At 53.6% G+C, this 12,257-nt stretch overlaps 1 protein-coding gene across 2 annotated transcripts; it reads left to right on the top strand.

The window, feature by feature from the left end:
* The first annotated feature begins 3,833 nt into the window (after positions 1 to 3,833).
* On the top strand, positions 3,834 to 11,738 carry SERPINE1 (serpin family E member 1). 2 transcript variants are annotated; one of them, XM_024118430.2, is made up of 10 exons: positions 3,834 to 4,002; positions 4,382 to 4,444; positions 4,659 to 4,930; positions 5,571 to 5,804; positions 6,345 to 6,539; positions 7,154 to 7,352; positions 8,813 to 8,913; positions 9,032 to 9,118; positions 9,655 to 9,738; positions 10,069 to 11,738. In XM_024118430.2, the coding sequence occupies exons 3-10, from the start codon at positions 4,660 to 4,662 to the stop codon at positions 10,104 to 10,106; spliced, it is 1,209 nt and encodes a 402-aa protein (XP_023974198.1). In that variant the 5' UTR covers positions 3,834 to 4,002; positions 4,382 to 4,444; position 4,659; the 3' UTR covers positions 10,107 to 11,738. The 2 variants fall into 2 exon arrangements, with proteins under 2 accessions (XP_023974198.1, XP_007126456.2); XM_007126394.3 differs by lacking the exon at positions 4,382 to 4,444.
* The last annotated feature ends 519 nt before the right edge of the window (positions 11,739 to 12,257 follow it).

The following is a 12,257-nucleotide window of genomic DNA, read 5'->3' as shown; positions in this document are numbered from 1 at the left end:
AAAAAAATATATATATATATATATATATATATATATATATATACATATATATATATATATATAAAACAAGGCGCTTGCCTTATGTCAAAATTAACAGCTCAAGTGGTCTGGGTTCCTGTCCTGGTTCTGCCCCAACCGAGAGTGTCTGCCACTTAGTGAGAGCCTGGAATACGCTGGACGCTTACAATATTTCATTTAATCCTCACAAAAACCCTGAAGGGTGGGAATGAGTGTTCATCTACATACCTACCTCACATACAAAAACTGAGAGCCACAAAGTTTGGTTTTGCCCAAAGACACATAAGTAGCTAAGTGTCAGAGCCCTGACCAGGCCAGCTCAATGGGCACTGTTCTCCCATTTATGGTATGTCGCTGTGTGTTCTCAAACACATCCCATGGCCTCTCTGGGCCTCAGGTCTCTAACCTGAAAATTCAAAGGACCGGACCAGATGGTTCTTAGAGCCCTCCTGCTCTGAAACTCTATGACATGATTGGAGAAAAAAGCATCCCACGTTGGGGGATGCAGGTTTTACTGTTACGGGAATTTAAGGCGAGACGGCTGGAGGTGGCGGCTGGAGAAGGCATAAAGGAGAGGGGCTTATGGTGGCAGATTAGGGGGAAGCCAGGCTCGGCGGCAGCGTGAGGAGGGACCTTGGACAGGCCGAGGTGGCCCGTGTCTGTCGGGCTGTCCCAGGGCCGTGATCTTCAACGAGAAGAAGCTGACACAGAGCCCAGGTGTCGGCTCACTCCTACAGGATGGGGCCAAGAGCCCAGCCTAAACACAGGCTATTTTGAGCGTTGTATTCTTTGGAAAGCCACCAGGCCAGAAATAGCGCTGTGAGTTAGCAGGACCCCGGCCTTCTGCCACCCCTGGCTCTCCCAGTGAAATTACCAAGAATCAGGAGGCCGGCTCTTAACATTCCAGGGAGCCTGTGTAACTGATAGGAGGCAGCCTCTCCTCCCCACAGGAAGGCCTGGAGCAGAGCATTTGACTGTAAAAGGGATTCTGCACAAGGAGAGGAGAGGGAAAAGTGGGATTGAGTCACAGAGAGCAGAAAAGAGAGAGGGGGAAAACGGGGAGAGCGCTCACATGGCTGAGACTGGAGGAGACGGGGGTGGGGGGGGGAGGGGATGGAGATTCCGAGCGGATGGAGCGATGAGTAGAAGAGATTAGAAGAGGGGAGTCTCCGAGGGAGAAAAGGAAAGAGAAAGAGGGAGAAAAGGAAAGAGAAAAAGCGGGTGGGTACCCGGGGCTTGGAGAGCAAAGGGGAAGCGAAGAGGAAGAGCAGAGAGCAGGAGGGCAACTGGAGGGCAGGAGGGAAAGCGTTGGAAGGAAGGCCAGCATAGCTGAGGCCCCAGCGGAACCGGGGCTACTGGGGTGGGGGGGATGGGGACAGGGATGGGGGACAGTCCCGGAAAGTGTGAGTCTGATCTCGTCACGAAACACCTGCTCAGGGCAGACGAAAACATCTCTCCCAGTTGGCTAGAACTGGAACTTCCCCCAGAAATCCACAGCCCTGTAATTCCTCCTCTTATCTCTGACCCTCCGGGAGTCAGAGATCCAGTTATTTCAACAGTAGGGACTTTTGACCCCTTAAAAAAGAGCCAACGCTTGAAAGAAGTGATGTGGTCAAGACTGTTAGTCTGGTGTTCAGGGAAAGGAGGGAAAGTGACAGCTCCTTGAGTCAGGCTGGATTCTGAGAAGGACGTCGCAGGGACGTCTGCTTCGGGGCAGCGGGCGACTGGGCTGCACCCTGGCGTGGAGAAGATCTCCTGAGGGCAGACCGGGGGGGAGGCAAGGCCATTTCACGGAGAGGAGAGGCAGGGACCACGATCAAGTCCGGGTTTAGATCACCTGGAGGCCCCAAGTGATCAGAAAGTCAAAGGCAGGGTCAGAAAACCCAGCACGGTACGGTTACACCAGGCTTTGCCTCAGTTTCTAATCCACACCCACCAGACACCTACAAGTCTCCTCCAGTTTGGGAAAAGACCCCTTAGTAAGTCAGCCCTTTCTGTGTCCAAGGTAAAGCGTACCCCTTCACTCCCCAACAGGACATAGCGCTGCTACCAGGCGCTCCTGTGCCCAGGAACAGAGGGGCTTTTCTGGAATGGCATGAGGGTCATTCAGGTCCAGGGGTGGGGACAGAAGTGGTCACCGCCCTGGCAGGACCCAGGCGGTCCCAGAAAACGACAGGGCTTTTATGGCTGAGGCTGGGCGAGGAGAGAGACAACAGCTTCTGGAATAGCCCACGGAGGAAGGGATGAGGCTCAGCTGAAGTGGCTGGAGAGGCCGGACAGCGGGGCACCTGGAGGGCAGGTCCAGCCGCCTCTTGACCCACTGCTCTTCCAGCTTGGGGCTTGGCACCCCCAGCACAGACTCCCGGGTCCCTGTCCCCCTGTGGTCCCCAAGGGTGAAGGGCAAGGCATTGGGGCCTTTCTGGGGTTAGGGGATGGCTTGGAGGCTTCCCCTTCTCTCCGTGCCACCCCACATCCCCAACTGGTTCCCAGGGGCAACAGGGAAAACAAAGGTGGAGGCAGAGTGAACATGGCAAAGTCCTCCAGCTGCAGTTGCCCTTGGTATCTGTTTACTTAAAAAATCCAAACAAACATCCCGACACATCCACCAACTCAAACTTCCTGTGATTCTGCTACCGGCTGTCTCCATGGATACTCCCAGTTGAACCCCACCACCTACACAAAACATGACAGTGTGTGGGCTCCCCCACCCAAGTCAAGGGCACCATCCCCCCCAGGACCCCTCTGGCACTACCCTGTTCACAACATCAGGCTACACAGCCCAGGGTGCCACCAGACCCCTAAATGCACCAGCCCAGTCCTACAAGCTAGCCTCTAGCCAACGTCCACCATCTATAGAATTCTCTGGTCGCTTTGCCCCCCCTAATCCCAGTGTGGCCTAGAAGCACACCCCGCAAACCCGCCGTGAATTGACGCCCTTACTTCCACCCCTACTGCCTCCACTCCAGCCCTCCAATGTCTGCATCTGGAGGAAAAGGATAAGACGTAATCCTCCCAGGTCACAGCAGGCAGCTCGGAAAAATGAAACCTACACACCGGGCTCCTAAATTCCTGCCAAGGCTTTACCCCTTTACCCCAGTTACCCATCACCCCGCCCAGCACACCTCAAAGCCCAGCCAGACAGGACTGTTTACACAAAGAGAGCCTTGGGGACCCCACCAGAGTCTGGACGCGTGGGGGAGTGAGCCACCCATCGCCCGATGGACGATGGACGGGCGGGCAGGTGCTTGGCAGGGACGAGGGAAAGGGGAGGGAGTTCTCCACCAGGCTCATGTCCTAGACAGTCAAAACCCAGACAATCACGTGGCACTCTCCGCGCCCTCTGGCTGCTGGGATGTGGTCAGGAAGAGGGAGGGGTGTTCTTCCCAGTTTGGCCAGTGCATGGAGCTGGAGGACAAAAGTTTGCAGGATCTTTAGCTTCTTTGATAACTTTGCAGTGATCTGTTTCTCCAAAGGAAAAGGAGGAAGTGTAAATCGTTTCCCTACACCGAGCACTGGGGAAAGTAAGCTCTGGGTGCCAGGGGTCAAGCAGGCATAACATCCCGAGGCAGAGGGCAGCAAAATCAAGGGAGGCCCTGGGGTCAAGGCAACCAGGATTTGCTCAATTGTTCCAAGCCCTCTCTCTCACATGTACACACACAGGGCGGCACGCACACGCACACAGATGCCTCAGCAAGTCCCACAGAGGGAGGTGCTGAGGGGACCCGGCTGCTGTTCAGACAGACTTCCAGAGCCAGAAGGTGGGCGGGGCCGGACCATGAGTTAGTCTACTTCCGGCCCACATCTGGTATAAAGGGAAGCAGCAGCCTCCAGAGGAGCACAGCTGCATCTGGCTGAAGGACCAAGAGCATTCTCCAAAGAGCCACACCCCCTCCCCAGCAGAGGAATAGCCACCACCATCAAGACCCGAAGCCCCAGCAGCAGCAGGAACAAACTGCCAGTCACAAGGCACCTTGAGAATTGCAGGTAAGAGAAAAGCAAACTCTCTCCGTCTCCGGACCTCGGGCTAAGGCAGGGAGCACCCCTCTGCAGAATCTCCTCCGTCCATGAACCCCAGTGTTCCTCTTTCTTTCCCCGGAGACCTGCAGCCCTGAGTTGACCCTGTCATACCAGTGATCACAGGAGAGCGGGGGAAGATGGGCACGACCCCCCAACAATCCCACCACCCAGAAGCAAGGGCCTCACCTCTCTTGGACCCTCTCCATTGAGACATTCCCCTTTCCCAGCACAGGAAAGAGATTGTTCATGCCTGCCAACTTGAATGAAGCAATGATTGTGAAAGCATCACAAGAGAATTAAAAAGCATCGTGTAAATCACAGATGTTATTATAATTTCGCCTTTCAGCCTCCTGGAAGGGAAAGGAGATCTCTTGGAGGGTGGTGCCGGCGGGTTCCAAGATTCTCACAGGTGAAAACGCACTTACGACTCCCTGGGGCTGAGACAGAGGGGAAAAGGCTCAGGATCTGAACTCATCATGGTTTCTGTCTTGCCCTCCTGCTCACGTATCATCTGCCAGCGGCAAACACGGGGAGGCTGGCCATGGCTGGGGTCCCGTCACCCCTCCCCACTCACCATCCTTCCAGAACTTTTCCCTCATCTGATCCTTTTCCACTGGCTCTAGGATGCAGATGTCTCCTGTCTTTACCTGCCTCGTGCTGGGCCTGGCCCTCACCTTTGGTGAAGGGTCTGCCTCCTACCGTTACCAGTCTCCGGCGGCCCACCTCGCCACAGACTTTGGAGTGAAAGTGTTTCAGCAGGTGGTGCAGGGCTCCAAGGACCTCAACGTGGTTTTCTCACCCTATGGGGTAGCCTCAGTCGTGGCCATGTTACAGCTGACCACAGGAGGAGAAACCCAGCGGCAGATCCAAGAGGCGATGCAATTCAAGATTGATGGTGAGAGATGGGGCAGCGTGGGAGGCGGGCATTCACGTGGTCTTCCCAGGACAGGGGTGTAACTGACCAGAAGCAGAGGAAGGGCTGACCCCAGCTTAGCTGAGCCAACTCCTGTCCTCCCGTGCCACAGGGACGGACCACTGCATCTTCTCACCACACCCCGTGTCACTTGGCTCTTGGACAGTCACAAGGTGTACAGGCCAGTGGATCTGGTATAAAACAGCCCTGCCTCGCCACTCATATACTGTGTGACCTTAACCCCTCCGAACCTCAGTGTCCTCCTCTGCAAAATGGGGACAATAAAAGTATCTACCACGTGGGGCTGTGGTAAGGGTCAACTAGAAGGATGCATGTGAAATGCCTGATAGCTATTGTTATTATCAGAAGAAAAAATAGGGTTTATAACTTAAAAACAGAGAAAAATATTCGAAGCCAAAGAAAGGGTTAGGACCTAAGATTTTTTGAGGAAAAGAGGGAGATGCAGGAAAGATTAAGGTTTGGAATGAAATCTCCATCCGGAGACCTCCGGGGGAGCAGAAGAGTCCCGTGCATGTGGGCAGGGTTAGGGGAAGTTAGCCCCACTGGGAGCCCTGGGTTTGAGATGAGCTTAATGTGTCCTTTCCTTCCCGCTTTGGCCCAGAGAAGGGCATGGCCCCTGCCCTCCATCAACTGTACAAGGAGCTCATGGGGCCGTGGAATAAGGATGAGATCAGCACGGCTGATGCCATCTTCGTGCAGCGGGATCTGAAGCTGGTCCAGGGTTTCATGCCCCACTTCTTCAGGCTGTTCCGGACCACAGTCAAGCAGGTGGACTTCTCAGAGATAGAGAGAGCCAGGTTCATCGTCAATGACTGGGTGAAAAGACACACAAAAGGTGAGCAGGCAGGGAAAAGAGGCCAGTCCCCAGGGCCTGCAGAGAGAGGGGATTCAAATCCCAAGTGTCCTGACCTCTCCCTTCCAGCATCTTCTGCTCTGTAGACAGAAGGTCAAGTGCTTTAAGAATCAAAGCATCATGTTTTTCCATAATTAGGCTTTCCCCGTGAACCAACTCTAAAGTCATCCCTAAAAAGTATTGCAAGATGTTATAAGAACAGTAATAACCACGACAAGGGGCACACACAACCCGTCAAGACTGCAGCTTAGGGAGCAAAGTAAGGGGAGACTTATGTTTCCGGGTCTGATCCTGGATAGGATCCCGAGACCACGAAAGTGTGGTGAGCTGGAAGGCTTTCTGAGACTCTTAGGAAGATGAAAGGGGTTGAAAGCAGCTAGATAGTTTCACTAAACCTTACCCAGTCTGTCTTCTAACGGAATCCCTTCTGACACACACCCATTTGAGGACTGGGCGCTAAAGAGGACCATCTAAAAGGATTTTTAAAATATCTAGCCTCCTGATCACCTCGATCTCCCACAGGCATGATCAGCGACTTACTTGGCGAAGGGGCTGTGCACCAGCTGACACGCCTGGTGCTGGTAAACGCCCTCTACTTCAACGGCCGGTGGAAGATGCCTTTTCTAGAGTCGAGCACCCACCACCGCCTCTTCCACAAGTCCGATGGCAGCACTGTCTCTGTGCCCATGATGGCTCAGACCAACAAGTTCAACTACAGTAAGTGCAAGACGCTCCCTTCCCCAAGTCCCACAGTGACTACACCTCACCCCTGGGGAGCATCCCCTCTAAGGGAGGAGAAACCCTAGAATACACCCCAGCTGTGACAAAGACTCCCCAGGTAGGAGACACTGGGATTATCAGAGCCGCAGAAAGTAGCTTTTACCTTGTGCAAGATGAAGCTGAAATCCAGAAATTCCCTCAGGCCCATATTTGACCACTTTGACCCCATCTCTCATCTTCATGTGGTCCTAGTGTGATAATGTGGGGTCCACAGGTCCTTCCGGGGAAGAGTGATGTGAAAGTTGAGATTAAGGAGATGGGGACTGGAATGAATTAGTAGCTGGGGACTGGGGAGAAGGCTGTGAAGGTAAAGAAGGCCAACAAGAGACAGAGAACCCAGAAGACACTGTGATTTAGCAGAAGAGAAGGGAAATGGAAATAAGGACATTGAACAGGGGAGTGGTGGGGTGGGGGAGCCTCAAAAGCTAGGATGGAGAGCTGGCTTCCAGAAAGAGTGGAGGGGACAGGAGGACTAGTTGAAAAGCCAGTGCTGGGTTAGAATCAACAAGAGCTGGAGCCATTGCCAATGCGCCATCTTGGTGTCTTCACAGCTGAGTTCACCACCCCCGACGGCCATTACTACGACATCCTGGAATTGCCCTACCATGGAAACACCCTCAGCATGTTCATTGCTGCCCCCTATGAAAAAGAGGTGCCTCTCTCTGCCCTCACCAGCATTCTGGACGCCCAGCTCATCAGCCAGTGGAAAGGGAATATGACCAGACTGACTCGCCTCCTGGTTCTGCCCAAGTAAGCCACCCTTGGCTCTTGTCACACTTGCCAATGCTCTAGTCCCCTCTGCCTACCCCCTCCCCTCTCCCCTGGTTCCCTGAAAGTGCCACCCCCATGTGGAGTTTCCCAAACGTGACATCGGCAGGGTAGGGACAGGGACGTGTGGGTGGCTGACATTGGCAGGGTAGGGACAGGGACGTGTGGGTGGCTGATGGGAAACACTCCGGCCTGGGTTTGATTAAGTTTCCTCTCATCATCCCTCTTCTGCTGGAGAGCAGCGGGGGAGTTTTCTAGACCATGCCCCACATTCACCACCCTCTGAATACCCAGCAAAAGCTAGCCAAAGGAAGAGCCAGAGAGACAGAGGACGCAGGGTTGGGGTGGAGGGGAATACATTGATCTACACTCTTTTCGGAACGTCCCTCAGTCCCACCCCCATCTCTTCAAGTTAGCATCCAAACAATGGAGACAAAAGGAATCGCTTCCGCAGATGAAACAGCCTCAACTACAGCTTCTAGCTGGCTTCCAACAAAGCAGAGTTTTAAAAATCCTTCTGCAGAAGCAAAGAAGATGCCGGAGGCTGAGACTGGATAATTCCAGAATTGTGGGGAAGCTTCCCACCATGCTTACCCCAGATTTCCAGATGCCATAATGTCAGGCTTAGGGAAAGAGGATAATTTCGTTGGTTAGCCCGCTCTCACTGTCTCTCTCTCCCGGAAAAAAAAAAAAAAAAAAAAAAAATAGAGGTAATCAGCTGTGACCTGATGGGAAGCGGAGCAGCGAGAGCCCCAAAGCCTCGCTGCTGGAGTCCTCCTCAGGCTCAGCTCTCAGAACACAGTCTACAGACCGGGTTTTTGTTCAAATATCCTTGCAGAAGAATTTGCCCTGCCCCCTCCCTCAGCAGTCAGACTGAATAAAATTGTGCTGAAACTACTGCCTTATTTGAGGAAAGTAATTAGTCATAGGTTCAAGGGGGTGGGGAGATTGCAGGAAAATGTTCATTAGTACTAGAATCCCCCAGCAAGGAGGAGACCTTGCAAACGGATTTGAAAAAACAAGCTTCCCACTTCTACTTTCTTTTTTTTTAAAAAAATATTTATTTATTTAGGCTGCATTGGGTCTTCTTTGCTGCGTGCGGGCTTTCTCCAGCTGCGGCCAGTGGGGGCTACTCTTCGTTGCGGTGCGCGGGCTTCTCATTGTGGTGGCTTCTCTTGCTGCGGAGCACGGGCTCTAGGCGCGCGGGCTCAGTAGTTGTGGCGCACGGGCTTAGTTGCTCCGCGGCACGTGGGATCTTCCCGGACCAGGGCTCGAACCCGTGTCCCCTGCACTGGCAGGCAGATTCTTAACACTGCGCCACCAGGGAAGCCCCGCACTGCTACTTTCACATCAGGCCCCATCCTGTTGGTCTGTGGGGATGGGGATACCTGGTAGGGTTAGAGGTGGCCTGAGCTTGAGCTGTGTCCTGCTCCTGTCTGCAGGTTCTCCCTGGAGAGTGAAGTTGACCTCAGGAGGCCCCTGGAGAACTTGGGAATGACCGACATGTTTAGGCCAAACCAGGCGGACTTCTCAAGACTTTCAGGTAAGAGGTTTTCCTTTCACTTTCTTCCCCTGCTGGACAGTGGGGTCCCTAAGAGGACTAAGGAGCTTCTTCTCACTGAGAACCAAAGCTGATGTGTTTTGGTATCCACCTGTTTCAGATCAAGAGCTTCTGTACGTGTCGCAGGCGCTGCAGAAAGTGAAGATTGAGGTGAATGAGAGCGGCACGGTGGCATCCTCCTCCACAGGTGAGTCAGGCTCAGGTGAGGCCTGGCGAGTCTCAGCCCCAGGCTCCCAGGAGGGGCCGCGGTCTGGCACCCCGACCCTGGGTGAACCGGGAAGACCCCCCTGCCCATGTCAGCCAGGTCTCTCCTGGTAAAGCTTCGCCTCCTGTGTGGAGAGCATCAGCCCGATCCCACTAGAATACAGGCCTGCTGTCCCCGGCACCCCGGTCCCTCCCCGCTGGCTCTGAGGTCCCCTGAATGTGAGGTCCTGGCATGCTCTCAGGGCGGTCAGTCACCTTAACGGGACTTGCTTCCAATACACCCTACAAGGGTTTAGATAAACGTGCCTGCGAGTGACTACCTGAGAGATCTCTACCCAATTCCTGGAGGAAACCGGGCCTCAGAGGACATCCCAACACCTTTAGGGTTCACATCCAGGAAACAACTGAGCCTCCTAAAACCCCCCCATCCCAGTGCCGCTGTCGCTGGATCACCTGTGACCAGGCCAGGCTCCCGTGCCCACCTCCCTCTGCTCTAAGACATGGTGCCTTCCCTTCCAGCCCTTATAGTCTCAGCCCGAATGGCCCCCGAGGAGATCATCATGGACAGACCCTTCCTCTTCGTGGTGAGACACAACCCCACAGGTGAGCCGGCGGCCCGGGGGGACCCCCGCCCGCCCTGCTCTCCTGGACTCGGGCGCTAGTCCGGGCAGCTGTAGACGCCCCCACTCCCCGCAAGAGGACTCCAGGCAAGGAATCATAGCTCTGTTCCCCCTCCCCTCCTCGGAGGCAGTGCTCTCTCCAGACGGGGCGCTCAGTCGGTCCCCCAGTCCCAGCTTAGTCACTAGAGCAGCTGGGCCCCCAGACACTCACTCATCTCCCCGTATCTCAGTTCATCCGTAAACACCCAGCTGGGTGAGCTGTGCTGTTCCCCTTCCCCCCACTTCTCATCTCCCATGCTTCTTCCGTCCTCAGGAACCGTCCTTTTCATGGGCCAAGTGATGGAACCCTGACCATGGGAAAAGCGGCCCTCATCCGGGACGGAACTGCAGATGTCCAAGAAGAGAAACTCTGGAGCAAAGAATTTGTATTTTAATTCATTTTTCTGGAGAAAGAGAAGATATTTACCTTTTTTTTTTTTAAATGGTAAATCTTTCGAATCTGCCTCTTAGACCTCCGGCTCTCCCAGGAGGGAGAAAGAGGACCTTTGAGCTAAACTCCCCCGTGGAGACCCTGGGAGAGACCTCGGAAGCACGATGCCCCGAAGGGTCTCCCAGCAAGACTGCAGAACTCCCAGGATCATTTGCGCGGCTGCTTCTGCCCATTGCCCTGCCCGTTCGGGTCTTCGGACCCGGATCCCACTGAGGCCCTGGCAGGATGGCACCGCAAGGCTTACAGGAAGGAGCTTTTGTGTGTTTGCTAGAAATAATCTGTGTTCCGGTCACGTTGCCGTCACTCTTGCACTGTCTGCCACTGCTGAGAAAGCTGGCTGCAGGCCAGAGAAGGCCAATGGGAGAAACACTCTTTCGTGTCAAGGTCCGTCCTCCCCCAGCTCAGAGGCACGAGACCCGCCCAGGCCTGGCTGCTCCCTCCCCAGAAACAGTGTGCATATATTATTTTGGCGTGTAGGTGACTTGTTTACTCAGAGAAGCAGGTTTCTGCTTCCCACGAACTTTATGTTGCAGAAATAGAGGGAGAGAGATGAGATGTATGCCTCGGTCTTGGCGCCAATATCCTGGCGGGGAGGGTGGGATGCCAGGGGTGTCCTTGAGCATTTATCACATCCTTGTCCTCGTGTGCTTGTGAGAGAGAAAGGCCTATGGAGAAAACATATTATTTAAACTTGTTCACAGTGTTCCTTTGTGGTCTGTGTCATTGCACCTCGGGAGTGGCCACTTGCCTGTCATTCCCCTCCTGGCTGCAGGAGTGACAGGGCCCACACCGCCACCTGGTGGCTGCCTGAACCCCATCGCTCCTCTCCTGGCCTTTCCACTCGGTGGAGCAGGACTCCTGCCGGGACTGTCCAACTTCCGCCCACTTTAGGAGCCAAAAGGATGTGGCGGGTGAAGGCAGACAAGAGTTGTTGTTTCAAAATTTTCCAATATATTTTTAGGAGCAGCAGTGCAAGGGGCTACATGACCCAGCAGGACAGAACTTTCCCCAATTACAGGGTGACTCACAGCCGCATTGGTGACTCACTTCAGTGTGTCATTTCCGGCTGCTGTGTGTGAGCTGTGGACACGTGAGGGAGAGAGAGAGAGAGAGAGAGACAGAGAGACAGAGAGAGCGAGAGAGACAGCAAGAAGCTCGGCTCAATCACCCCCGTTAGATAATCTTTCTGAACGCCAACTAGCTGGTGGGTAAGGCACAAGTACCACTTTATTGAAGAAGTGCGCACAGATGTCGGATGAATGTAACCCCTGCGCCCTTCAGTGAAAAATCTTCGTTCTTTGTGTGTTTTTTCTCTTTTTTTCATGATGCACTGGACAATGGCAGCCACACACAGTACCCTCAAGGATACCCAAATGTGGGGTCCAACGCTCTTGAAAGTGTGTTGAATTCTATGCTTTTGCACTTTTGATATAGAAGCAACTAAAAAAAATTTTTTTTTAATAATAAATAAATAAAAAGAATATTCCAAAATCGTCCCTGGCCTTGACTTTCCATGTTTCACACGGTACAAAATCCAAACCCTGTGAGTTCACAGACCTCTGGGGTGAAAGGGATCTTTATGAAACACACACCCACAAGTTCAAGGCACACTGTCCTGTCACGGGCGAATCCACAGGGCTGGCCACTGGGGCTCTGCAAGAAGACCCCCAGGGATACGTTGTGCAGGACATGATTCTCCCTTTGGGCAGCATCCTCAAAAAGGAAAGAGGGTTCCCCAAACACCTGCCACCTGCCCAGACACACTGTCCCTGTCTCTTTCCATCTCTGTTCATGCCATTTCCTTCCCCACCAAATGTCCCCACCCTCCCCCATGCCTACCCCACTCCCCATTTCTCAAAACCCAGACCAGACTTTTTTTCTAACATCTCTATTGGAGTATAATTGCTTTACAATGGTGTGTTAGTTTCTGCTGTATAACAAAGTCAATCAGCTATACCTATACATATATCATTCCCATATCCCCTCCCTCTTGCATCTCCCTCCCACCCTCC

This window comes from Physeter macrocephalus, unplaced genomic scaffold (assembly GCF_002837175.3).
Source record: "Physeter macrocephalus isolate SW-GA unplaced genomic scaffold, ASM283717v5 random_103, whole genome shotgun sequence".
Lineage (NCBI taxonomy): Eukaryota > Metazoa > Chordata > Mammalia > Artiodactyla > Physeteridae > Physeter > Physeter macrocephalus.
This window is presented reverse-complemented; position numbering and strand designations above follow the sequence as displayed.

Bases quoted from the DNA above. Each gene is read 5' to 3' on its own strand.
- SERPINE1 (XM_007126394.3), top strand. From the start codon at position 4,660: ATGCAGATGTCTCCTGTCTTTACCTGCCTCGTGCTGGGCCTGGCCCTC. The intron at 8,914-9,031 runs GTAAGAGGTTTT...CACCTGTTTCAG, and splicing joins GGACTTCTCAAGACTTTCAG to ATCAAGAGCTTCTGTACGTG. The intron at 9,739-10,068 runs GTGAGCCGGCGG...TTCCGTCCTCAG, and splicing joins GGTGAGACACAACCCCACAG to GAACCGTCCTTTTCATGGGC.